Source organism: Pan paniscus, chromosome 19 (genome assembly GCF_029289425.2).
Source record: "Pan paniscus chromosome 19, NHGRI_mPanPan1-v2.0_pri, whole genome shotgun sequence".
NCBI classification, from domain to species: Eukaryota; Metazoa; Chordata; class Mammalia; order Primates; family Hominidae; genus Pan; species Pan paniscus.
The window spans coordinates 77,173,212-77,200,627 of record NC_073268.2 but is presented as its reverse complement, the minus strand read 5'-3'; the positions used below and the strand labels follow the sequence as shown (position 1 = coordinate 77,200,627).

General features: G+C 35.5%; 1 protein-coding gene across 10 annotated transcripts in view; it reads right to left on the bottom strand.

Moving 5' to 3' along the window:
* BCAS3 (BCAS3 microtubule associated cell migration factor) overlaps positions 1-27,416 on the bottom strand; it is a 717,859-nt gene that overhangs the window by 390,998 nt on the left and 299,445 nt on the right. For all 10 annotated transcript variants that reach the window (XM_063599306.1, XM_063599304.1, XM_063599309.1 and 7 more), the window contains one exon: positions 17,322-17,586. In XM_063599306.1, coding sequence (XP_063455376.1) covers positions 17,322-17,586 — 265 coding nt within the window. The remainder of the gene's footprint in view (positions 1-17,321; positions 17,587-27,416) is intronic.

Below are 27,416 nucleotides of genomic sequence, written 5' to 3'. Positions count from 1 at the left end.
CTATTGTGAATCCATTATCATCTGTTAATTATTATCTGAATGTGTTGGCTACTACAACATACAAATTTAAGTATTTTTCTTTTCTTAAAGCTAAAATAAACCCAATAAATTTAGAAATTTGATGCCTAAAAATTAAAAGTCATAAAGAAATAATTCCTGTTGCTAAAATTCTAAGTACAGCAAGTATAGTTGACACAACTCCAAAAGGTAACAAGGTGGGCCTAGAACAAGGAATATCGAAAACTTAGGAGGCAAAAATTACCTAGAAAAGGAGATGAAATCAACAGTTAGAAACAATGTTTATAAAATGCAAGAACACAAAGGGAAAAATAATAGAACTAGCTGTGAGGAATTCTACTGAAATATAAAAAATCTGTCTGAAAAGTTTCATGCAATTAAGTTTCAATCACAGAGTCAACCCAAACTTGTAAGTTAAATGAACAAAATCTCCTCCCTCAAAGTGGTAAGTTCATTACTTATTATTCTTAGAGCACTCCAAGATTTTGGAATGAAGAAAGTTTATTAAGAGTTGGTGCTCTTAAAATTTAAGAAGGTTTAGCAATTTTTAATTCATTTTACTTATTAGGATTGTAGTTTGACACTCCTTCAACAATGAAAAATCAAATATAACAGTAAAAAGACTATATTTAACACAAGAGGGAAGAAAGTAAATTCTTCATACGTATAAATAAAAATTTTTAAAAAACATCTTTGACCTTAAGCCTCAACCTATTTCTAAATGTATCATATTAAAGCACCCTCAAAATTTCCCACTCCTCTGAATCAAGTTCAAATATAGTACTGACACTAAGTGCTCAAAAGTGGAGTTTTAGCCTAATGAAAAATCCCTGAATTAAGGCTCCATAATCTAACATCCCTTAGAACAAGTCTGAGGTGAAATGTGCTCCCCAAAGTATAAGTCTTCATTAAATTATTTCTTGAAAATACCCTATACTCAACTCTCCCATCTTTACCTCACAATGAATTTTGTATATCAACAGAGTAAATAGAAATGCTTTACTGTAGATGGAAAAAATATAGAATCCTATCTTCTTGTTTCAACAAATGTGACTTTATTACTTAAACTGCTAAACATACAAGATGTAGAAGTATCAGAAGTTGGTTCTGAGATAAACACTTTGTAGGAAGATGAAATATAGAATTAATTGCAAGATTTAAAGTGTATTTTCTTAGATCTGGAGAACTCAAAACTATTTAATTTTACATTTGCAGAACTTATCTTTATGTACTTTGTATACCTATACATTAAAGAATGTACACTTAAGGAACAATTTAATATAAAATCGAAGCATTTTCTCTTGAATAAAAAGTATAGCCACAACACATATACACCATGGAATACTATGCAGCTATAAAAAATGATGAGTTCATGTCCTTTGTAGGGACATGGATGAAATTGGAAATCATCATTCTCAGTAAACTATTGCAAGAACAAAAAACCAAACACCGCATATTCTCACTCATAGGTGGGAATTGAACAATGAGATCACATGGACACAGGAAGGGGAATATCACACTCTGGGGACTGTTGTGTGGTGGGGGGACGGGGGAGGGATAGCATTGGGAGATATACCTAATGCTAGATGACAAGTTAGTGGGTGCAGCGCACCAGCATGGCACATGTATACATATGTAACTAACCTGCACATTGTGCACATGTACCCTAAAACTTAAAGTATAATAATAAAAGAAAAAAAAAAAGAAATTTTTTCCCAAAAAAAAAAAAAAAAAGTATAGCCACAAAATGTAAGTAACTTTCCTAAAAATCAAAATGATGTAAACTGAAAGAGCAAAGACTCTCTTCTCCCCACAGTCCCCTATTCTCCCGCCCCAACCCACGGACGCCTTCCTTCTTTTTACCCATGACTGTTAAGGATATTTTCTGGCTCTATTTCAGCAACATGACTCAGGTCATGAGAAGTGTCAAAGATGCATTTCCTTCAGATGGGAAAGAGCAACAGATTATAACAACCATACAAAGATGGGAGTACAGTACGAAAGGGCCAAATCAGCATTTTTGACAACAGGGCAGATAAAACCTTTTCTATTCACATATACTTTATTTCCAGTTTTAAAACATTTAAATATCTATCAAAATATGCTTACATATTTTCCTCAAGATGAAAACAGGAAACCAATACTCCATTTAGCTGCCTAAATTATCAACAATTTGTGGAACAGTTTACAAAAAAAAAAAGAAAAAGAAAAAAAATCAAACTAAGCACACCACATGAATACTAATAGTTCAAGCCCTTCTCTTCTAAATTTACTTTTCCAAAAGTATGCCTATGACTTTACCTACGTACGTAAAACCTACTTTTACAAAAGATCCTTGACAGTAAGAACCACAAAGAGGAGTGACACCACGACCATCCCCAGTTGAGAAATAATGACTCTTCTTTCCCTGTAATTCCCTGTCAAGCCGAAACACTTTCCTAATCAGCTGGAGCACTGACGGAAAACTATATTCATTTATCAGTACTGTCATGGTATTTTTCCCTCATCTATGGTTTTATCAAATATAGACACATTTCAATCTGCTCCAAAACTAGACCAGAGTGAAATATTATTGAACATTAATTAAGCATTCCTTACTAGAGATGGCTCTTAACACAGAAAATGGAATGCTCTATTTCTTCTGAAGCCAACAACAACAGTGCCCATGTGAATTCCACCCTGGTCCATTCTGAAATAGTAATTTCCCTCTTGTGCCTCATTCTAGCTTCAATATTCTCACCTGCAAAAACACATCATCCAATGTTAATAACTCTTTCAATGAACCTTAAATCCTTTTCCTTTTCTCATCCTCCTCCAAATTCAAAATATCATTTACCTCATCATGGTAAGAACCATCAAAATTTCTACTTCTATGCATAATCCTGGTATAGCTCTGATCCCAGTCTTGTTGTCCTTTTGTAGTTTACAACTATCAACTAGCAGATTTCTAGTTCCTGCTCAGATTTCAACCTCAAGACTATTCATGTCTGTTATTCTCAAGTCTGATAATTTCTAAATCTGTTCATATGGGTCAATCATTCAAACTCTGGCTACTACAAACCCTAAGAAGCCTACTCACTCTCTTCTCCCTCTCCAATTTTTCTCCAAATTAAAAAAAAAAAACACATTTCAGATCTTCCTTTTGATAAGTACATAAGGAAATGAACATTCACTTCTTTTCCCAAAATTTGTTGTTCTACCCATTTGCACTTCTTTATCTGAATAAGTAGTTTTTACATTCATTCACTTCAGCAACTAAAAATTCCATCTCCAGATTTCCATAGAAATATTTTTATTTCAGTGGAACCAGACCAGAATTTCTTACTTAACTGTCCTCCTAACTAGGGAAGTAAGACAATAATCAAATGCAAACAGGTTCTCCAAATCCTCTTTTTGTTATTCTAATCACTAGACAAAAATAATGTTAACTCCTTCAACTCCTTGAAAACTAACTTCTAAGTTTATTGCCAGAAACTCTCTATTACCCCAACCCCACCCTGAACAGAGGATAGAAGAATTTCTTTGTGGGAAAACTGACCAGTGTACGTGAAAAGACCTATGGATAGTGACTATTTGAGGTATGATAATAAAATGGCATTCCTACCTGATAGACCACTGATACCTATAAGGCGGTATGCCCTTCCCACATTCAAAAAGCTTCCAATCAGTTCCTTAGTATTGATTTGTTGATTAGCTGAATAAAAATGAATAAAATAAAAATGAATTATTAAATAATAGAATGTAAAAATAAAAATAATCAGCCAATGATCCATCAAGGATTCCCCATCACTGAGGTCAGTGTTTTGGTTCAATCAGTCTGATGAAGTCTAGGCCTCAGTATTTTTCAAATCTATCTAGCTTAAGTATAATGGACAGTCAAGGGTTGAAAATCACTGCTCCAGATGGGCTTGGTGGCTCACACCTGTAATCCCCAGCATTTTGGGAGGCTGAGGCAGGCAGATTGCTTGAGACCAGGAGATCGAGACCAGATTGTGCAAAATGGCAAAACCTTGTCTCGATTTAAAAAGGCAAAGAAAGGGAGACAAGAAAGGAAAGAAAAAAAAGGAAAGAAAAAGAAGGGAAGGGGAGGGGAGGGGAGGGGAGGGGAGGGGAGGGGATAATAAAAGGAGCACAAAAAAGCTTCAAAATTTATAACGATCTCTTAAAGAGAGAAAAATATTACACATAAAATAAGAAAAGGGTGTGATAATAAAAAAACATTCAAAGAAAATCATATTAAAAAGATTGCAGAAATAAAAATGCAACAAGAAGACTGAAACATACGTTGGGGAAATTCTCATAAAGTTAAAAAAAAGATAGAAAATAGACAAGAAGATTAGGGGCTCAATGTAGAAGATACATTATTCAAGTAATAGGATTTCCAGGAAAGGGCCCAAAAAAAACCAACTGAGAAAAAAACAGAAGAGTTAAAAGAAGAGGCCTCTGGGGAATGACACCCGAGAGTGGGGAGGATAGGACAAAAAGTGCCTCCTTTCACTATAAAATTATATTATTGACTTTTATAATAAATGCATGTATTTCTTTGATAAAAAATAAAAATTATATTTAAAGGGTAAACAACAACAGTAAGTGTCCAATCAATGTTAATAGAAAAGAGTAGATAACTATTAGCCCTTATAATGCCTCAATGCCTCAAAAATGAAGTTTAATCACTCTGATATTATAAAGTATACAGATAACAAGTCCCTGAATAGCAACACATAGAGAATAAAAAAACATTTAGCATAATGACCCCACATACTCAAATGATATAACTAAAAAATTTGCCTCTATTCATTCAATGGTATTCACTCAGAGGAACTGGGTATCTGCATGTAGTACTCAGAAAGGATATTAATTGATAGTAATATATTTCCAAAGTCGAATTCTCTAAGAAGACGTTGAAGAATAAATCACAGAAAACATAATAAAAAGGAAGAAAGGCTATTTAAGATCTGATAAGACATTAACATCCCTAGTACCTCAGGTTCATGCCAGGGTTGCCTTGATTACAATTAGAAAAGTTGAGAAAATATTGCCCTCTAGAGGCATGTCTCATTAACCATTTAAAAATAAAACTATTTTGAAATCTGGAGTTTATGATTTGCCCATGTAAAAAATACATAGAAAAGAAAAAATATTTCCACAAGCAGTAAAAAGCAAAGAAGAAATTCTGGATTAGTTTCAAGGGATAACTACATCATCTGGCATTTATTTAAAGGCAAAACTTACAGAGAAAAGAAATGTGTTATATCCAAAATGAAATACACAAAAATATAAAATATCTACATAGAGTTTATTTAGGTTTAAAATATTTTTAAATTAATTTTCATAGCACTAAATTTTAAAGTATAATTTAGAGGCAATATAATATCGGGTTTCCTTTAAAAGATATCCCACTGGCAATTTTATTTCCCCCCAAAACTATGTTATCTATACCTTTCTCTCAATTTTACTGAGAACCTAAAACTTCTCTTTAAAAACCTATTTAAAAACAACAACTGTACAATCTTCATTTAATAGCTTCTTCCATTAATGATTCTGAAATGAAAGCATCTTGTTTTCAGGAAGGTATTATGAGGTCACTCTTTTCTATCCACTTTCCCTAACAAACTCATCTGCTCTGTCTTGAGAAAATAGTAAATGTTAAAACTAGCTGAGTGCTACAGCAACATTTTTTTTAAAAAAGGTGATAAAAGAATTTGAGAAAACAAATTCACCAGGAAAACTTTAAATCTGAAAATAACAAATGAAAAACAAAACTGCATTTGAGCTAAAACAATAAAGTACACATAATCAATAAAAATCCAGGTACTAAACTAAGATATCCCCCCACAAGATTTTTCTCCATTTAACATGTTTATACTATTTATATACTCTATGTCATATGAGGCATAAAATCTAAAGCAGAGCTACAGTGCACTTGATTGATTTTTCTTGGCAAAAATTAAAACATGCACATGGAAACTTCAATCCACAAGTAAACAGTGATGTGGAAAGAAAAGTCAAGAAACATCACATTATCATTGATTCTCTTAAGTAGGTGAAACTATATAAGGCTGAAATGTGTGGTTGCTTTGTATTTACAATTGTGATGTGGTCTGTATCAAGAAGACTACTGATCAACATAAGTTAAAATTACAATAAACCATCAAATGAAAGCTATAAACAGAGTCTTTGAGTGGTAAAAGGAATGCCTCATACAGATGCTAAAAAGAAAAGTGATACTTCCAGTTTTGTAAAAGCACTTTACTGAAATATGGAGGCTCCAAGTCCAAGAAATGAGAGGCTTTGTACAAAGGTCTCCGAGTCTCATCAACTACTTCCATTTAGAAAAAGCAGAATCTAGAATTCAGATGCCAAAAGCTGTGACTCAAAGATGACCCCTCTGAGGACGAACAAGTTAATAGGAAAGGAGACACTTGCAGGAACTCTAGAGAATTGCAGAAGTGAATCCAAGATCTGTTTGTTAACTCAATGGAAATTGCAGGAAGAAAACAAATTCCTTATAAGTCCCATGACACAGTGAACTCTATATTTTTGAACCTAAAATGGAAAACTAATTTGCAAAATTAAGAAATAGCAAAGGCTCAAGAATAGGTGTACTGATTTATAAAACCATATTTCCTGATGTATATAATTAAAATGAGCAAAAACCAATTAAAATGATAATACTACCATCACTTTTGGTTTTGCATTGGTGTAGCAATGTAGCAACTGAGCTTATCAACATTGAGCCTAGTATTGTTCTAAAAGCCTTTAAAGAATAAGTTCACAATTATTATATTTAATTTACTCATTATTTAGTGAATTACTCATTTATTCTGTTTTCTGGATAACAGGTACTGTACCAAAATACGAACAATGAATCAGTTCTATAGACTCTCACATTAACAGCAGTATCAATAATGATACTAATGATAGCAACTACAGTAATCCTCTACTGAATATTTGATATGTGCCAAACACTATTTAAAGGGCTCTGATTCTCATAGTTACTCTATAAGATTGGTAATATTATTATTCCAATTTTACAGAAAGAAAAGTGAGCTACAGATAGAATAAATAATTTGTCTAAGATTACAGAGTTAGGAAATCATGGAAGATAGATTCTACCACCAGGAAGTCTGATTCCAGGTCCTCCAATTTCCTCACCAAGGAAGTTTTAACTTAGTAATCAGTAGCATCAAAAATAAAAGTAGACTCAAAATAGTAAGAGTCATCTACAACAAACTCATAGCCAACATCATACTGAATGGGCAGAAGCTGGAAGTATTCCTCCTCAAGAACTGGAACAAGACAAAGATGTCTACTCTCACCACTCCTATTCAACATAGTACTATAAGTCATAGCTGAAGTGATTAGGTAAGAGAAATAAATAAAAGGCATCAAAATGGGAAAAGAGAAAGTCAAATTATCTCTCTTTACCAACAATATGATTCTATACCTAGAAAACTCTAAAGACTCCTTAACCTGATAAATTACTTCAGTAAAGTTTCAGGATACAAAAATCAGTAGCATTTCTAGACAACAATAATATTCAAGCTGAAAACCAAATAAAGAACGCAATCCCTTTAAGAAAAGCCACAAAAAAATCCATAAAATACCTAGAAATACATCTAAGCAAGAAGGTGAAAGACCTCTACAAGGACAACTACAAAACACTGCTGAAAGAAATCACACATGACACCAGCAAATGAAAAAGCATTCCATGCCCATGGATTGGAAGAATCAATATTGTTAAAATGTCCATTATCACCCAAAGTAATCTAAAGATTCAATACTATTCCTACCAAATTACTAATGTCATCTTTTCACAGAATTAGAAAAAACTATTCTAAAATTCATGTGGAATCAAAAAAGAGCCCAAATAGCCAAAGCAATCCTAAGCCAAAAGAACAAAGCCTAAGACATCACATTTCTTTTTTTTTTTTTTTTTTTTTTTGAGACACAGTCTCACCCTGTCGCCCAGGCTGGAGTGCAATGGCTCACTGCAACATTCAGCTCACTGCAACGTTCAGCTCCCGGGTTCAAGTGATTCTCCTGCCTCAGCCTCCCGAGTAGCTGGGATTACAGGTGCACACCACCACACCCAGCTAATTTTTTTTGTCTCTTTAGTAGAGACGGGGTTTCACCACGTTGGCCAGGCTGGTCTCGAACTTCTGACCTCATGATCCATCTGCCTTTGTCTCCCAAAGTGCCGGGATTACAGGCGTGAGCCACCGCGCCTGACCTGAGACATCACATTTCAAACTGTACTACAAGGCTATGGTAACAAAAACAGGATAGTATTGGTGCAAAAATAAGACACATAGACCAATGGAAAAGAACAGAGAACTCTGAAATAAAGCTGCACTCCTACAACCACCTGATATTCTTCGACAAAGTCGACAAAAATAAACAATGGGGAAAGGATATAACTATTCAATAAATGATGTGGAGAAACTGGCTAACTATATACACACAGAAGAATTAAGCTAGGCTCCTACCTACTCACCACATACAAAAATTAACTCAAGATGGATTAGAGACTTAAATGTAAGACCTGAAACTATAAAAATTCTAGAAGAAAACCCAGGAAAAACTCTTCTGGACACTGGCTTGAGCAAAGAATTTATGACTAAGCCCTCAAAAGCAAATGCAACAAAAAAAATTGACAACTGGGACCTAATTAAACTAAAGAGCTTCTGACTATCAACAGAGTAAACAGACAATCTACAGAATGGGAAAAAAATACTACAAACTATGTATCTGAACAAAGGACTAATATCCCGAATCTATAAGAAATTTAAATCAGCAAGCAAAAAACAAATGACCCCATTAAAAGGGTCATTTAGACATGAACAGACACTTCTCAAAAGAAGACATACAATGGCCAATACACGTATAAAAATGCTTATCACTAATCATCAGACAGATGCTACAATGAGGTACCATCTCACACCAGTCAGAATGGCTATTAGTAAAAAGTCAAAAAACAACAGATGTTGGTGAGGCTGCAGAGAAAACAGAATACTTATACACTGTTGGTGGAAATGGAAACTAGTTCAGTCCCTGTGGAAAGCAATTTGGAGATTCCATAAAGAACTAAAAATAGAATTACCATCTGACACAGAAATCCCAATACTGGGTATATGCCCAAAAGAAAATAAATCATTTTTACAAAAAAAAACATGCACTTATATGTTCATCGCAGTTCTATTCACAATAGCAAAGACATGCAATCAACCAAAGTGCCTGTCAATGGTGGATTAGATTTTTTAAATGTGCTACATATGTACGACGGAATACTATGCAGCCATAAAAAAAGAATAAAATCGTGTCCTTTGCAGCAACATAGGTGCTGCTGGAGGTCATTATCCTAAGTAAATTAACACAGAAACAGAAAACCAAATATGCCATGTTTTCACTTATAAGTGGGAGCTAAACATTGGGTGTATACAGACACAAAGATGGGAACAATAGACACTAGGGATTCAAAAGTGGGGAGGAAAAGGGTGGGGAGGTTGAAAAACTACCAGTTGGGTACTATGTTCACTATGTGGGTGATGGAATCACTAGAAGTCCAACCTCAGCATCATGCAATATACCCATGTAACAAATCTGCACATGTACACTCTTAATCTAAAATTTAAAAACTAATAATAATAGGCAGAAAGTGGAAAACAATCAGTACAGATAAAGGGTTTACAGAAGGAGCAAATATATGAAATTCAACACTATTTTTAGAGGGAGAAAGTACATCACAAGCTGGCCTTTAAAGATGGGGTTGAATGTGTACCTGAAGAAGTAGGGAGAAAGTAACTTAGGTGTAGAAACATGGTATTGAAGCTGGAAAGCAAAGATATGTAATTAAATTTACTTAGGGCACAAATAACGGTGGAAGATATGCTTTATTCATTCAACAAAAATTTACTAACTGGTGAAAGGAATGCCTATTCTCCTAGAGGACTATTTCTTACCTTTGCCTTTCTCCTCAAAGCTCCGATACCTGCACCCATCCTCACTACCCATTTCCTTATGATAAAAGAAGCAACATCCTCTGTCTCCTCTAAATGTTCCTGCTTCCCCTTACATCGATCCTCCCTGAAAGACTTGTCGACACTGTCTTTTCCTATTCTTACTAAAATCCACTGGGACCAGGAACTTACCATGCCACCAAAAGTACTCTTATCAAAGACACATGTCTTTTACACAAGGGGTTCCCAACTCCCAGGTGGTGGACTGGTACCGGTCTGTGGCCTGTACGGAACCAGGCTGCAGAGCAGGAGGTAAGTGGCTGGCAAGCTGGCATTACCACCTGAGCTCACCTCCTGTCAGATCAGCAGCAGCACTAGATTCTCATCAGAGCACAAACCCTATTGTGAACTACACATGCAAAGATCTAGGTTGCACACTCCTTATGAGAATCTAATTCATGCCCGGTGATCTCAGATGGAACCGTTTAATCCCAAAACCTCCCACCCCTCCCCACACTGGCCCATGGAAAAACTGTCTTCCACAAAACCGGTCCTTGGTGCCAAAAAGGTTGGGGATCACACTTCTACATTACTAATTTTAATAGTCTTATTTTTCTCAGTTCTTCATTGATCTATCAGTAGAATTTAAGACATTAATCATTCCCTTCTCTCTAAAAGAATTAATTCACTTGGCCTCTAGGATTTCTCATATATAGTTTTCCTTTGTATGTCACTGGCTACTTAATGTCAGAGGGCCCCAGGGCTCAGTCCTGGGACATCTCTTTTTTATACTCACTTACCTACAAGGTGATCTCATCTCATTTTTGTTTCAGCTACCATCTATGCGTTGTAAACATTTATCCCTATATAAATGACTGCTTTCCACTGAACTCCAGACTCATATAACCAACTACCTACTTACCATCAGTAGGAGGTCAAAAAGACATCATATTAAACTTAACATGTCCAAAATTCCTGATCCTGTCCCCATCCCAAAACCTGCTTTATCCACAATATTCTTCATTTCAATTGACACCAACCCTATCCTTCTAGATGTTTAGGTTAAAAGTCTTACTAGTCATCTTGACTCATCTCTTCTTTCATACTTGACATAAAATGTACCAGAAATTCTGATCGCCATACCATAAAAAATATATCAAGAATCCAATGACTTCTCAGTCTTCACTATAAACAACTTACTCCAAACCTCATCTTTTCTTGCCTGATTTTTTGCAATACTCTCCTAACTGGTCTCAACTAAGTTTCCACCCATGTCCACGTACAGACTGTGTTCTCAATACAGATCTCCATTCTAGTCCTGCCAAAACACAGTATTATCATGTCACTCTTATTCTCAATGCCCTCCAGAGCTCCCCCCTCCGCATCTCATGCTGAGTGAAAGGCTGACAATGATCTGCCCTCATTACCTCTCTGATCTCATCACCTATTATACACCTTACACCATGTGCTTCAGCCACACTGGTCTCTTTATCATTCCTTGAACATGCCAGGCACACTCCCACCTCAGGATTTTACACAGGCTGTTCTATATGAATTTCTATATGAATTTCTCTATATGAATTTCTATATGTTCTATATGAATTTCTCTCTTACTTCCACCAGATCTTTGCTCAGATGTCATCATCTCAGCAAGGCCTATGGGAAGCATACTAATTTCAAATTGCAATCCTCCCTAGGCATTCCCTATTCCCCTTCCCTCATTTTTCTCTGTGGCTCCATGGGAACACAGACATGTTTCTCTTTTGTTCACTGCTAAATTCCTAAACTCAGAACAGTGCCTGGACACAATAAACACTAATTAATGTTGTTGATCAAATGACTACACCTTGGAGATGTTTTTTTAAGTTGTTACTATGAATAAAAAGCTCTTCATTCTAACAAGTAATTATTTAAATCTAAATTGTTTTTCTTAGAACAACTTCTAAAGATGTTTTAAAACTCTGGTTTAAAGCCTTAGAAACTGGTCGGGCACGGTGGTTCACGCTTGTAATCCCAGCACGTTGGCAGGCTGAGGCAGGTGGATCACTTGAGGTCAGGAGTTTGAGACCAGCCTGGCCAACATTGTGAAACCCAGTCTCTACTTAAAATACAAAAATTCGGCTGGGCGCGGTGGCTCATGTCTGTAATCCCAGCACTTTGGGAGGCCACGGTGGGCAGATCACTCACTCACGGTGAGGTCAGGAGTCCAAGATCAGCCTGGCCAACATAGTGAAACCTTGTCTCCACTAAATATACAAAAATTAGCCAGGCATGGTGGCGGGCACCTGTAATCCCAGCTACTTGGGAGACTGAAGCGAAGAATCACTTGAACCTGGGAGGTGGAGGTTGCAGCAAGCCCAGATTGCACCACTGCACTCTAGCCTGGGAGACAGAGCAAGACTCCGTCTAAAAGAAAAGAAAAGAAAAGAAAAGAAAAGAATAGAATTAGCCGGGCAAGGTGGCATGCACCTGTAATCCCAGCTACTCAGGAGGCTGAAGCAGGAGAATCGCTTGAACCCAGGAGGCGGAGCTTGCAGTGAGCCGAGATGGCGCCACTGCACTCCAGCCTGGGTGACAGAGTGAGACCCCGTCTCAAAAAAATAAAAAAGGCCTTAGAATCTATGTCAACTGCCAAGATACAAATAGAAACACCAAAAAGACTTTGTGCTCACAGAAATCAATCTAATAGGAAGCCCAGACATGTCAATGAATAACCTGCATATTATAATATGATAAAAGTATGCAGAGCATACCAATACCAAGGTTGAAAAAGATGATAAAAATCAAAAGAAGGCTTAAGAGAGGCAGTAATATTTTAGCTTGCTTAGTAGGCATTCAAAGAGGCAATAATAATGTCAAATAAAGAAAAGTTGCAAATAGGAAAGTTATCAAAAAATAAATACATGTGGCATATTCAGGGAAGGGTACAGAAATCTAGGTGTGGTTAGACAAGAAGCTGGAAATAAGATAGGACATTTTCTAACCTTCTAGGAATATGGTGAGACACAAAGATCTTAAGCAGAAAATTGGCAGATCATATTTATAGCTAACATTCCACAAGGAAGTGCTTGTGATAGTAAAAAATTGTTAGAAATTACTGATATAGATGAGGGAAAAAATGATCATCAGGGATTCTTAACCATTTTTGTATCACAGACTATTTGGACAGTCTGGGGAAGCCTGAGGAATGTTTCCCAGAATAATACTTACAAGGCATGGGAAAAAGACATATAATTACAAAGAAAATGAACTATACTGAAGTACAGTTATCAATATATTAAAAATAAAGTGTTATAGTAATGTATATAATCAATTAATACTAAAATATTATATAATCATAATAATTTCAAAGTAGTGATGAGTAAAAACAATATTTTAAAATATATTCAATAATGCAAGATACTTCAAGATATATATTTCATATATAAAGTGATATAATTCCGCATTTTCTATTGGTAACAGTGTCACAAGCACTGTTAATATTTTTGTCATGTATTTTCCATGTTCATAACGAAAAGGAAATGCTTACTTTTGGTTAAAGGATAGTGAATATAAAGATGTAAATTTTTTTCCTATCCTGTTCATGGATCACAAGAAGTCCTCAAGTAGACTAAGTGGATGTTCAGGCAACAAGATAGGAAATGGAAGAGATATTTATAAAGAATATATTTCAAATAAATAAACATCCTCTGGAAAGTTAAAAAAATTGGCAAATAGATAAAATAATCCTAACCTAAACTGGATTGGGTCCAAAGAGTAAAAAGGAAATACCCCTATATCAACTGTTATTTAACAGTTTCCTTTACTTGGCTAAAAAGAGCACAGACAAACAACGGTAATACCGCCAAAACATGATTCATTTTCAAGATGAATCCCTCCCTGTTCAATGGTTTACATTGTTTTTGACCAGCATCAGACTGTTTACCCACACAAACTGTAAATACATCATTTTTAGAACTAACCAACAATGCCCATTTTGTTATGACATGTAAGATACAAAAAAAACATGAAGAAAAATGACCATCACTCTAAAGTCCATGCTTCAAAAATGAGAAAAACTACACAGAGTAATAGACGGAAATTCTGGAAATAAAATTTTAACACGTGTTATCTATCAGGAGGAATAGGCTGCCTGAAATTCCTTGCTTTCAAAAGAAAATCTTAAGTACAGCAGCATAGTCAAACAGTGTGGATTCTCCTCTTTGAGATTTCTGAAAAAAACATGCAGAGAGACATGAAAGCAATAAAGCTGAGAGAAAACAATATATTTTGACTTGGAAATCTAGTAGTATTGCTCTTTAACTACTGTCCTTTCACAAATGATGAAATCCTTCATTGACTGGCACTTTGCAACCTTCAACAAAAGTATATTGAAAGATATTTGTTCGCAGTCATTTAATATCTGTCTTTTCCCATGGAATACAAGATCTGTGAGGGTAGGAATGACCACAGTCTTTTGTGCACATTATGCTCGAATCTTAACACAAAAACCTCTTATGTGGTTTGCTGAATAAAGAAGCAAGAATAAGAACAAAAAAGAAGCTCAAGGAAATATCTTCCAAAGACATATAAATGTAGGGATCACAAAGCCTTCTTAATTTACTAATACATCTGTGGTTTCTCTTATTGACCTAGCTGCTCCATGTGTACAGTGAATCTCTTTGCCAAAAGATTTTGCTAAAATTTTATGTTATGAAAAACATTTGACACAAAAAGAAAAGCCCCCAAAGAACCTATACTACACATCTACATAGAGAACACAATTTTAACACTAACACCAAAAAATGTAACTAAGTCTGAAATAAAATGTCTAGCAAATAGCTGAAAATATCAATATCTCATAGCTTTCTAAATTTTATTTTATAAAAATTCTATATACTTTTTTGAAATATAAGCATTGTTTTTCAATTTTTATTTTATGTTCGGGGGCACATGTGCAAGTTTGTTACATGGGTAAACTGCATGTCCCTGAGGTTTGGTGTACAAATGATCCTGTCACACAGGTAGCGAGCGTAGTACCCAACAGGTAGTTTTTCAACCCTCACCCCCTCCCACTGTCCTCCCTCCAGGAGTCCCCAGTGTCTACCATTCCCATCTTTATGTCCATGTATACTCGATGTTTAGCTCCCAATGATCTTTTGCATCTAGAGCTGATTCTAAAAACTTTCAACCTTAAATATCATGGGTCACTAGTTAAGTTAAATACACATGAATAACAATCATTCTCATTAAAAATAATAGAACCAAAGCATAAAGTATGATCTCAGGAGTAAAAAGAGGTCCCATTTTTTTGAGTTACAAAAGTCCCAAGGAAAACATTTACCTATATTTTTTCAGTCTATCTTTAAGCTTCCTACAGTGTGTGTGTGTGTGTGTGTGTGGAAGTCATCAGATACTACGAAAGAATGTGTAATGTGGTCAGTATAGAAGCTGAAACAAATTAGGATAGGTACATACTCAAAAGAATTACAAAGAAGTACTCAAATACACGTACACACATATTCATAATAGCACTATTCACAATAACCAAAAGGTAGAAACAACCCAAATGTACCTCAGTGGATGAACGGATCAATTGCGTTACATTCCTACAATGGAATATAATTTACCCACAAAAAGGAATGAAGTGTTAATATATACTACAATGTGGATGAACTTCAAAAACATTATACTAAATGAAAGAAGGCAGAAACAAAAGGTCATATATTCTATAATTATATTTATATAAAATATACAGGACAAGTAAATTTAACAGTCTACAAAGCAGAGAGTGGTGTTTGCTAGGGGATTAGGAGAAAGAAGAATGAGGAGTAAGTGCTTAAAGAATATGTGGTTTCCTTTTGGAGTGAGGAAAATGTTTTGTAAACAGAGGTTGTGGTGGCACAACATCATGAATGTACTGTCACATTTACATGGTGAATATTATGTTATGTGAATTTCAGGTCAATTAATAAAATAACAATGACTTTCTGTGGTAACCACAATCTCTCTATATAAGATTCCCCAATCTTGAAAACCTAAAATGGTCACCCATCAAGGGAAATCTGCAATACTCCAGAAAAGGTGATCTAATGTCAATGTTTTCTGTCGTTCTAGTGAGAATGAAACGGTACAACCACTCCAGTGTTATTTATCAAGGTTAAGATTCAACTACGTTATGATCAAGAATTTCCACTCAAAAATTAGTATACATATTATCCCCAAACCTGAAACCATGCAATGTACATCAGCAGTAGTAGAAAGGATAAATAAACAGAAGTACAATGGAATAAATGAGAGCTGTAAATAAATGAACTAAACCTACCTGCAACAACATAACTGAATCTCACAAATATAATGTTAAAGAAGCCAAAGATATCAAAATATACATACTCTATAATTCCATTTACATAAAAGGGAAACAATAGTGTTTAAGGACACTTGCTTAGGAGTAGAAATATTCTAAAAAGTAAAGAAGTGGTTACCATAAAAATGAGAATTGTGGTTTAATGTTATGGAGAAGGTATGCAAAAGAGAGATTCCAATAATGTTCCATTTATTGATTGGGATGATGGTTACACAGCTACTTGCTCTAAGATAAATTACTGAGATACACAGCAGAAATCCCGCCAATCCCATTTTAAAATAAAATGCAGGCTGGGTGCGGTGGCTCATGTCTGTAATCCCAGCATTTTGGGAGGCCAAGGCAGGTGGATCACAAGGTCAGGAGTTCAAGACAAGCCTGGCCAACATAGTGAAACCCCATCTCTACTAAAAATACAGAAAATCAGCCAGGCGTGGTGGCGGGTGCCTGTAATCCCAGCTGCTCGGGAGGCTGAGGCAGGAGGATTGCTTGAACCTGGGAGGTAGAGGTTGCAGTCAGCCGATATCATGCCATTGCATGTCAGCCCAGGCTACAGTGCAAGACTCCGTCTCAAAAAAAAAAAAAAGCAAATGCTGCTCTATCTAAAATACACATTACCCATGACTATTTCTTTCCAACAATGAATATTTCTTAATAAACTATAGTGTCCCATTGAACATAGAATGTTCTGGAAGAGATAAGTAAAAAGGACGTTCAGTTCTCTGAAGTTATAAAAATAGTTCCAAGTTTTATATTCCGTAAATATGATACCAAATATCCCTTATATATTGAAACAGGGAGTTAAAATAGCATGGTAAAGATCACCATTACTATACTGGCTCCAATTTATTAAATTATTTAATAATTAAGAATTTCATATAAGCCTAAGATCTTCTTTTCACATGAACAGACTATAACAAGTTTAGTTTTATCCCAGATCTGTAAAAATAAGGACAAAGGGAAGGAAGATTCAAGACAACAGTGGAGACAGAGAAAATTACCATGCAAGGGTGACCCAGAAGGGCTGCTTGATAGACCTGGAACAGGGCTACAGCGACCTCCTTGCTTAGACGTCAGTTCTTGCTCAATCTCTTCCAGTCCAGCACTTTTCTGGAAACGGCTCATGCGATTCACTACTCGTGGTGACATATGTGTACGAACACAAGGCTGGCCACCATAAGGGTTGATGGGGAAAACGTGGGAAGTACCCCGGAGAGTACTGACCACAACCCAGCGACAGTCATGGCTGAAGCAGATGTCCTGTACCTGGAAATGAGATAAGAAAAGATACAAAAATGTCTCAAACTACTTGGATTTTTCTAAGAGTATCACACATCACCAAATATGAATATAAATGATTGCCTCATTACCAAATGTACCTAAGATCAGGTAATAAATAAAAATTTACTCTACAGATGAATTTCACAATGACTGTTGATCAAAACTCCATTAGGTAGAATGTTACTTCAATAGTCAGGGATACAGGATCCTGAAGAGAGGTGAAATGCAAAGAAAGAAGATCTTAAAACACTCAATGCCCTTTGCCCCCCAACACACACACATAACTGATAACAACAATAATTCATGTATCTGCAGTGGCTCATGTATCTGCAAGCTTTTTCTGTAAGAGGCCATATGGCCTTGTAGGATGTAAAAGCTCCACTGTCTGTTGCAATTACTCAGCTCTACTCTTGGACTGTCAAAGCAGTCATAGAACATATGTAAATGAGTGCAGTTATGTTAAAAAAAAAAAAAACTTTATTTACAAAAACAAGTGGTGAGCCACAGACCTGAGCCAGGGAAAGTTAATTTGTATGACACTTATCATACAGTGAATAAAGAATCTCCAGTATTTCTGAATTAGCAAATTGAATTTACTACCTTTATCTCAATATCAGTCAACTGGTGACAACTTGAGCAAAAATATCTCCACTTACTTATTTCAGAAAAAAATTAAAGAAAGCTAAGGAAAATTTGATACTGTTATAAGCATTTTTAAGCATAGCCTCTAAAAGGAAGGCAGCTCACAGATACTTAAGTTTTCTACACTGACTAAATTAATTTTCCACCACCTAAAACAATTGTCATATAGTGTTTTAAAAAATCCAGACAAGAGAAAAAGCACAGTAGAATAAAGATATTTGTGAATGAAACTTAACATGAAAATATATATATGGATACAGTAAAAGCAGTACTAAGAGGGAAGTTTATAGTTATAAGCACCTAAATAAAAAAAAGGAAAACTTCAAATAAACAATCTAACAATGCATCTTAAAGAAATAGAAAAATAAGAGGAACCCAAACCCAAAATTAGTAGAAGATAAATAATAAAGATCAAAGCAGAAATAAATAAAACTGAAATGAAGAATACAAAAGATTAACAAAATGAAAAGTTGGTTTTTTAAAAAGATAAACAAAATTGACAAATCATTAGCTGAACTAAGAAAAAAAGAGAGAAGACTCAAATAAAATCAGAGATGAAAAAGGAGACATTATGACTGATACTACAGAAATTCAAAGGATCATTAGAGGCTACTATGAGCAATTATATGCCAATATGTTGGAAAATCTAGAAGAAATGGATAAATTCCCAGACACATACAACCTAACAAGATTGAATCATGAAAATATCCAAAACCTGAATAAACCAGTAACAAGTAATGTGACTGAAGATGTAATAAGTCTCCCAGCAAAGAAAAATCCAGGACCAATGGCTTCACTGCTTAATTTTAGATGTTTTACCAAATATCTAAAGAAGAACTAATACCAATCCTACTCAAACTATTGAGAAGAATAGAGGAGGAAGGAATACTTCTAACCTCATTCCACAATGCTTTTATTACTCTGAAACCAAAACCAAACACATACATCAAAAAAAAAAAAAAAAAAAAAAAGAAGAAGAAGAAAAGAAAAGGAAAGACAAGACAAGACAAGACAAGACAAGACTAGACTAGACTAGACTAGACTAGAGGCCAATATTCCAGGTGAACATTGATGTAAAAATCCTCAACAAAATACTAGTAAACCAAATTCAACAACACGTCAAAAAAAAAATCATTTATCACAACCAAGTGGAATTTATCCCAGGTATGCAAGGACAGTACAACATACACAAATCAATGTGACATGTTCTATCAAGAGAATAATGGATAAAAACCATATAATCGTTTCAACTGATGCTGGAAATACATATGATAAAAATTCAACATTACTTCATAATAAAAACTCTTAAAAAACTGAGTATAGAAGGAAAATACCTCCATACAAGAAAAGCCATGTACAATAGACCCACAACTAGTATCTTACTGAACAGGGAAAAACAGAAAGCCTTTCTGCCAAGATATGGAACAAGACAAGGATGCCTACTTTAATCACTGTTATTCAACAAAGTACTGGAAGTCCTAGCCAGAGCAATCAGACAGGAAATAAAAGGCATCCAAATTCAAAAAGAAAAAGTCAAATGAGCCTCGTTTGCAGATCATATGATCTTATATTCAGAAAAACCTAAAGACTCCACCAAAAAACTAACAGAACTGATAAACAAATTCAGTAAGGTTGCAGGATACAAAGTCAACATACAACAATCAGTAGCATTTCTACATGCCAAATGTGAACAATCTGAAAAAGAAATTTACAAAGTAATCCCACTTACAATAGCTACAAATAAATAACTAGCGATTAACAAAAAAAGTGAAAGATCTCTACAATGCAAACTACAAAACACTGATAAAAAGAAACTGAAGAGGACACAAGAAAATGGAAAGATATTCCATGTTTATGGATTGGTAGAATCAATATTGTTAAAATGTCTATACTACCCTAAGCAATCTACAGATTGAATGCAATCCCTATCAAAATACCAATGACATTCTTTACAGAAATAGAAAAAAAAATCCTAAAATGTATATAGAGCCACAAAAGACCCGGAATAACCAAAGCTATCCTGAGCAAAAAGAAAAAAAAAAAAAAAACCTGGAGGAATCACATTACCTGACTTCAAATTATACTACAGAGGTATAGTAACTGAAACAGCATGGTACTGGCATAAAAACAGACACATACGCCAATGGAACAGAACAGAGAACCAAGAAACAAATCTACATACCTACAGTGAACTCATTTTCAACAAAGACGTCAATAACATATATTGGAGAAACACAGTCTCTTCAATAATTAGTGCTGGGAAAACTGGATATACATATGCAGAAGAATAAAAATAGACCCCTATCTCTCGCCATACACATAAATAAAATCAAAATGGATTAAAAACTTAAATCTAAGACCTCCAACTATGAAACTACTGCAAGAAAACATTTTGGGAAACTCCTGAACATTGAACTGGGCAAAGATTTCTTGAGTATTACCCTACAAGCACAGACAGCCAAAGCAAAAATAGACAAATGGGATCATGTCAAGTTAAAAAAGATTTTGAACAGCAAAGGAAACAATCGACAAAGTGATAACCCGCAGATTGGGAGAAAATATTTATAAACTGTCCATCTGACAAGGGATTAATAACTAGAAAAGAGCTCAAACAACTCAACAGGAAAAAATCTAACAATCCTATTTTAAAATGGGCAAAAGATATGAATAGATTTTCTCAAAAGACATACAAATGGCAAACAAGTATACAAAAATGTGCTCAACATCAATAATCATTACAGAAATGAAAATCAAAACTACAATGAGATATCATCTCCCTCAAGTTTAAAAAAAGGCTTTTATCCAAAAGACAGGTAATAGCAAATGATGGCAAGGATGTGGAGAAAAGGGAACCCTCATACACTATTGGTGGGAATGTAAATTAATACAACCACTATGGAGAACAATTTGGAGGTTCCTGAAAAAACTACAACTAGAGCTACCGTATGATCCAGCAATTCCCCTGCTAGGTATATACTCGAAAGAAAGGAAATCAGTATATCAAAGAGATGTCTGCACTCCCATGTTTATTGCAGCATTATTCACAATAGCCAAGATGTGGAAGCAACCTAAGGACCCATCAACAGATGAATGGATAAAGAAAATATGGTATATATACACAATGGAGTACTATTTAGCCATAAAAAGAAAGAATAATATCCTGTCATTTGCAACAACATGGACAGAACTGGAGGTTATTATGTTAAGTGAAATAAGCCACTTACAGAAAGACAAACTTTGCATGTTCTCACTTATTTGTGGGATCTAAAACGTAAAACAAGGAACTTGGCCAGGCATGGTAGCTTAGGCCTGTAATCCCAGCAGTTTGGGAGGCCAAGGCAGGCAGATCACTTGAGGTCAGGAGTTCAAGACCAGCCTGGTCAACATGGTGAAACCCCGTTTCTACTAAAAATACAAAAATTAGCCTGGTGTGTTGGCGTGCGCCTGTAATTCCAGCTACTTGGGAGACTGAGGTGGGAGAAACTCTTGAACCCAGGAGGTGGAGGTTGCAGTGAGCTGAGATCGTGCCACTGAACTCCAGGCTGGGCGACAGAGCGAAACTCCATCTCAATCAATCAATCAATAAAACAAAATAATAAACTCATGGAGATAGAGAGTAGAAGGATGTTTACCAGAGGCTGCAAAGGGTAGTGGAGGGAGGAGGGGGGAGTAGGGATGGCTAATGGGTACGAAAAATAGAAAGAATGGATAATATTTGGTATTTGATAGCACAACAGGGTGACTGTAGTGAATAATAATTTAATCCTACATTTTTAAATAGAATAAATAAGACCTACTATTTGATAGCACAATAAGGTGACTATAGTCAATAATAACTTAATCATATATTTTTAAATAACTTAAAGAATATAATTGGGACCAGGTGTGACAGCTCACACCCATAATCCCAGAACTTTGGAAGGCCAAGATGGGTGGATCACCTGAGATCAGGAGTTTGAGACCAGCCTGGCCAATATGGTGAAACCCTGTCTCTACTAAAAATACAAAAAATTAGCCAGGCATAGTGGCGCATGCCTGTACTTCCAGCTACTGGGGAGGCTGAGGCAGGAGAATCACTTGAACCCTGGAGGCAGAAGTTGCAGTGAACTGAGATCATGCCACTGCACTCCCACCTGGGCAGCAAGAGTGAAACTCTGTCTCAAAAAGAAAAAAAAAAAAAAAAAGGAATACAGTTGAATCGTTTATAACTCAAATGGATAAATGCTTGAGGAAATGGGTACCCCATTCTTCACTATGCACTTATTTGACATTGTATGCCTGTATTAAAACAAAACTTTTTTTTTTTTTTTTTGAGATGGAGTCTCACTCTGTCACCCAGGCTAGAGTGCAGTGGTGCAATCTCGGCTCACTGCAACCTCTGCCTCCCGGGTTCAAGTGATTCTCCTGCCTCAGCCTCCCAAATAGCTGGGATTACAGGCATGCACCACCACGCCCATCTAATTTTTGTATTTGTAGTAGAGATGGGGTTTCACCATCTTGGCCAGGCTGGTCTCAAACTCCTGACCTCAGGTGATCTGCCCACTTTGGCCTCCCAAAATGCTGGGATTACAGGCGTGAGCCACTGTGCCATTTCATGTACTCTACAAATATATATAACTACCTACTATGTACCCACAAAAAATTTTTTTAAATAATTAAAAGAGTGTAATTGGACTGTTTGTAACACAGAGGATACATGCTTGAGGTGATGGATACCCCAATTACCCTGATGTGATTATTATGTACTATATGCCTGTATCAAAATATTTCAAGTACTCCATAAATATACATATCTACTATGTACCCACAAAAATTAAAAATTAAAAAAAGCTGTATATATACATATCTACGTGCATGAGGCATATTAGCTTCATTATAATAACATGAATTAGGTAAAAGTCCCCAAGTGTTCAGAGAAACACTTTTCAATGTATTAGATCTTCAAATAAGACTACATATTTCAGAAATGCACCACAAACAAAAGCTATAGGTAGCCATCAAAGTACAAGTTTCTAATAGAACCTGGAATCTTTTAAATAAAAAGAAATTTTAGTCTTATGTATCAAGACAAGATAGTTCATTGCTAGAAAACTGCTAGACAAACATCATCAGTACATGAACAAACTCAAAATTCAACCACATGCCTGCCAATCTCGACTATTGTGACACATCCAAATGCCACATTAATTATATAATTACTGTCCTAAAAGCTGAGAAATTTAACTCCCAACAATTCCAGCATTTCAGATAAATAGTTATTCCAGAGTGTTTAACCTCTGTAGCTTGCCTACGATTATATTCAGCTTAACTGACTTTTCTGAATAGATCAGGGGTCCTATTAAAAGAAAGGATGAAAGTCGTAGAAAAGCAAGAGAAAGGGAAAAGCAGGACGAAGAAAGGTGTAAACAGAAGAAGTAAGAGAAAAGAAATACAGTACCGGAAGAAATTAATATCATAATATGAAATGCATTTTCACATGACAGAGTCAACTATATAAAGAAAGGCATCCTTAGATTTATCATTGAGCAATTTATGTTCCAGCCACAGTGAAATTGAACTATATTATCTAACATCTTTTTCCAAAACACTTATAATCAAGACCACTTCCTGGTCTGTCAATAAAAAGGAGTTTCTTTCTTTCACTTTAAGACTACTCAGGATATAGAGGTGGTGTTAACAATCAGTATCAAGGCAGGAAGACAGAATTCCACCTAATGCTTTTTTAGAAAACTGCTAATAGAGAAGTGATTCTGCTCTATGACCTTGAAGACATATCAGCATATATAAATGAGCAGAGAAGGACTGCTAAAGATACTAGCTGTCAAAATAAGTAGGGAAAGTTTAATCCTTTAAATAACATTACAGAGGATAACAAGTTGCCTATCCACAAAATGTAAAATAATATAACTGTTGCTATTAGTTAACTAGCTGGACGGTTTTTCAGACATTATTAAAAATGAAAAAAACCTGTAAAAATGGAAAACTAGTAATAAGGTGATGACATTATCTGCATGATTTTTGGACCTCAATTATGGAATGTTATTTGTAATTAACATTTTCTCATCACAAAAAGAAGAGCTAGATAGGAGTCGAGTCGCATTACTGATTTAATTCTATAGCACTAAATATCATGAATATCATGACAAATAACATTTACCATGTACAGATTAGGCAACCGTGGTAACAAATAATAAACAAGTACAGGTACCACTCACTATTCAAACCCCTGCTCTCAAATTTAGGACACAAACATATTTATATATTTTTTTCTTTAAGACACTCACTAGTCAATATTTTAAACTCAGGAACTAAGCAGATGTGAATAGCAAGAGATAAAGTATATGTGCTCCTGGTTGGCCACATTTCAAAATCCTATAGAACTGACACAAAAAATGTTTGTGGACATGAGAGAAGTGGAGGTTTCTTTTAGAACTGAGGTCAGTAAACTTTTTCTGTAAAGGACCAGATAATAAATTTTAGGCCTTGAAGACAAGAAAGCAAAATCAAAGGTACCATGTAGTTGCTGTTTATAACAAGAGAAAAACCAAATTTTGACAAAAATTTTTGTTGATGCAATTCAAAATATAATAATTCAATATAGTTTTTTGTAATATAGATCTACAATGAGAAGAAAGACATTCTTTTTATGGGAATAATCTTTTGCTCAGTTGAAATTCAAAGTTAGTGTTATTAGATTCTCCACAGTACAGAGAGGAAAAACTAAAGAAAGTCTGCCCTTAAGAAAAATCCATACAAGACATGAGTTAAGAACATAAGACCAATGAAATTAAGATACTTTATTTTTAAGGTACTTTAAAAAATTCAATAGCAAGCGAGGCGCAGTGATGCACTTGTAGCTCCAGCTACTCAGGAGGCTAAGGTAGAAGGATCGCTTAAGCCCAGGAGTTATGAGGCTGCAGTGAGTTATGACTGTGCCACTGTACTCTAGCTTGGGCAACAGAGTGAGACCCCCAATCTGTAAAATAAATAAATTAATTTAAAAAATATGGATTATCTGCTTAAAAGAAGAAAAATGACATTCAATAGCAAGCAAATATTTTGTTTATTTTGTTTTCAAGGTAGAATATAGCTATATATAATAAAATAATGAAACATAAATACAGAAAATCACTTTGGTATTTTAAAAAAATCACACACACATACATCCCACAACTATTTCTCATTATCTTGGAACACATCCTTCTTTCAGGCAACTCTTAAGGCAAATATACAGTATATCTATCCATTTATATATATTACATAACTACATATACACATTTCTGCATACACATATAATTTCTTTTCAGATTAGATTTAAAATACCAATTTGAAATGAAACAATCTACAAAGTTTAATATTATAGAAGATTATGAAAATACATGGAAACAGTACTATAAATATAAAGCCATATATAAGCTTTACCTAGAGGCAATATATCACAGTAAATATATCTACTACTTACAAGCTATATGGCCATATGAAAGTTAATTACCAGCTCTGTGCCTTGAGATTCTTCATTTGCAAAACAGGAATAATTATGCCAATTTCATAGGGTTGTTGGGTATGAGTTACTGCATACAGCACTTAGAACAGTGCCTAGCACTTAATAAGCACTATACAAAGATGTTTGCTATTATTATTATTGTCCTCATAAAAATACATTGCAACTCTGTCCAAATGTCTGTTTTCACTGCTATCAACATACTGCTATCACTCTTGTGGCTGGGCACAGTGGCTCACGTAGGTAATCCTAGCACTTTGGAAAGCCAAGGCAGGCAGATCACTTGAGGTAAGGGGTTCCAGACCAGCCTGGCAAACATGGTGAAACCCTGTCTCTACTAAAAATACAAAAATTAGCTGGGTGTGGTGGCACATGCCTGTAATCCCAGCTACTAGGGAGGCTGAGGCAGGAGAATTGCTTGAACCTGGGAGGAGGCAGAGGCTGCAGTGAGCCAAGATCATGCCACTGCACTCCAGCCTGGGTGACAGAGCGAGACCCTGTCTCAAGAAAAAAAGAAATACACTTAAAACACTATCATCTACAAGGTTACTATATTAGTCTCTTACTTGGACTCTTAATCGAGATCACCTATAAGCAACCCAAGTCAAAGTAGACAAATCATACTTCTTCAACATTAAAAACTTTGCATGTACAAAGAATACATTGGCTGGGCATGGTAGCTCATGCCTATAATCCCAGCACTTTGGGAGGGGGAAGTGGGAGGACTGCTGGAGGCCAGGAGTTCAAGGCTAGCCTGTGCAACATAGCAAGGACCTGTCTCTACAAAAAATAAAAACACATTAGCCTGGCATGGTGGCACATGCCTGTAGTTCCAGCTACTTAAGAGGCTAGGGTGGGAGAATCACTTCAGCCCAGTAGCTTGAAGCTGCAGTGAGCCATACTGGTGCTACTGCATGCCAGCAGTGTGAAAACCTGCCTCCAAAATAAATAAATAAATAAATAAAGGTCAGGTACAGTGGCTCCTGTCTATAATCCCAACACTTTGGGAGGCTGAGCTGGGCAGATCACTTGACCCCACAAGTTCAAGACTAGACTGGGCAGCATGGTGAAACCCCGTCTCTGCAAAAAAAATAGAAAAATTAGCTGGGCATAGTGGTGTGCGCCTGCAGTCCCAGCTACCTGTAGTCCCAGCTACTCAGGAGGCCGAGGTGGGAGTATTGCTTGAGCCCAGGGAGGTCAAGATTGGTGTGAGCTGTGATTGCAGCACTGCATTTTACCCTGGGAGACAGAGTGAGACCCTGTTTCAAAAAAAAAAAAAAAAAAAAAAGAATACCATTAAGAAAGTTAAAAAAGCCATAAAATGAATGGGGGAAAGTATTTGCAAATAATACATCTGATAAATAAAGGACTGGGACAAATATTTCTCCAAAGAAGATAAACAAATGGCCAACACCATATGAAAAGACTCTCAACATCATTAGTCATTAAGGACATGCAAATAAAAACCACAATGAGATACCACTTCATACCGAAAAGAATGGCTAAAATAAAAAAAGATGATAAGTTTTGGTGAGGATGTGTAGAAACTGAAACCCTCAAATTTCCACAGGGGAAATATAAATGGTGTAGCCACTTAGAAAGTGCTTCCACCCAGAAGTTTAATCTCTGAATAGACCAATAACAGGATCTGAAATTGTGGCAATAATCAATA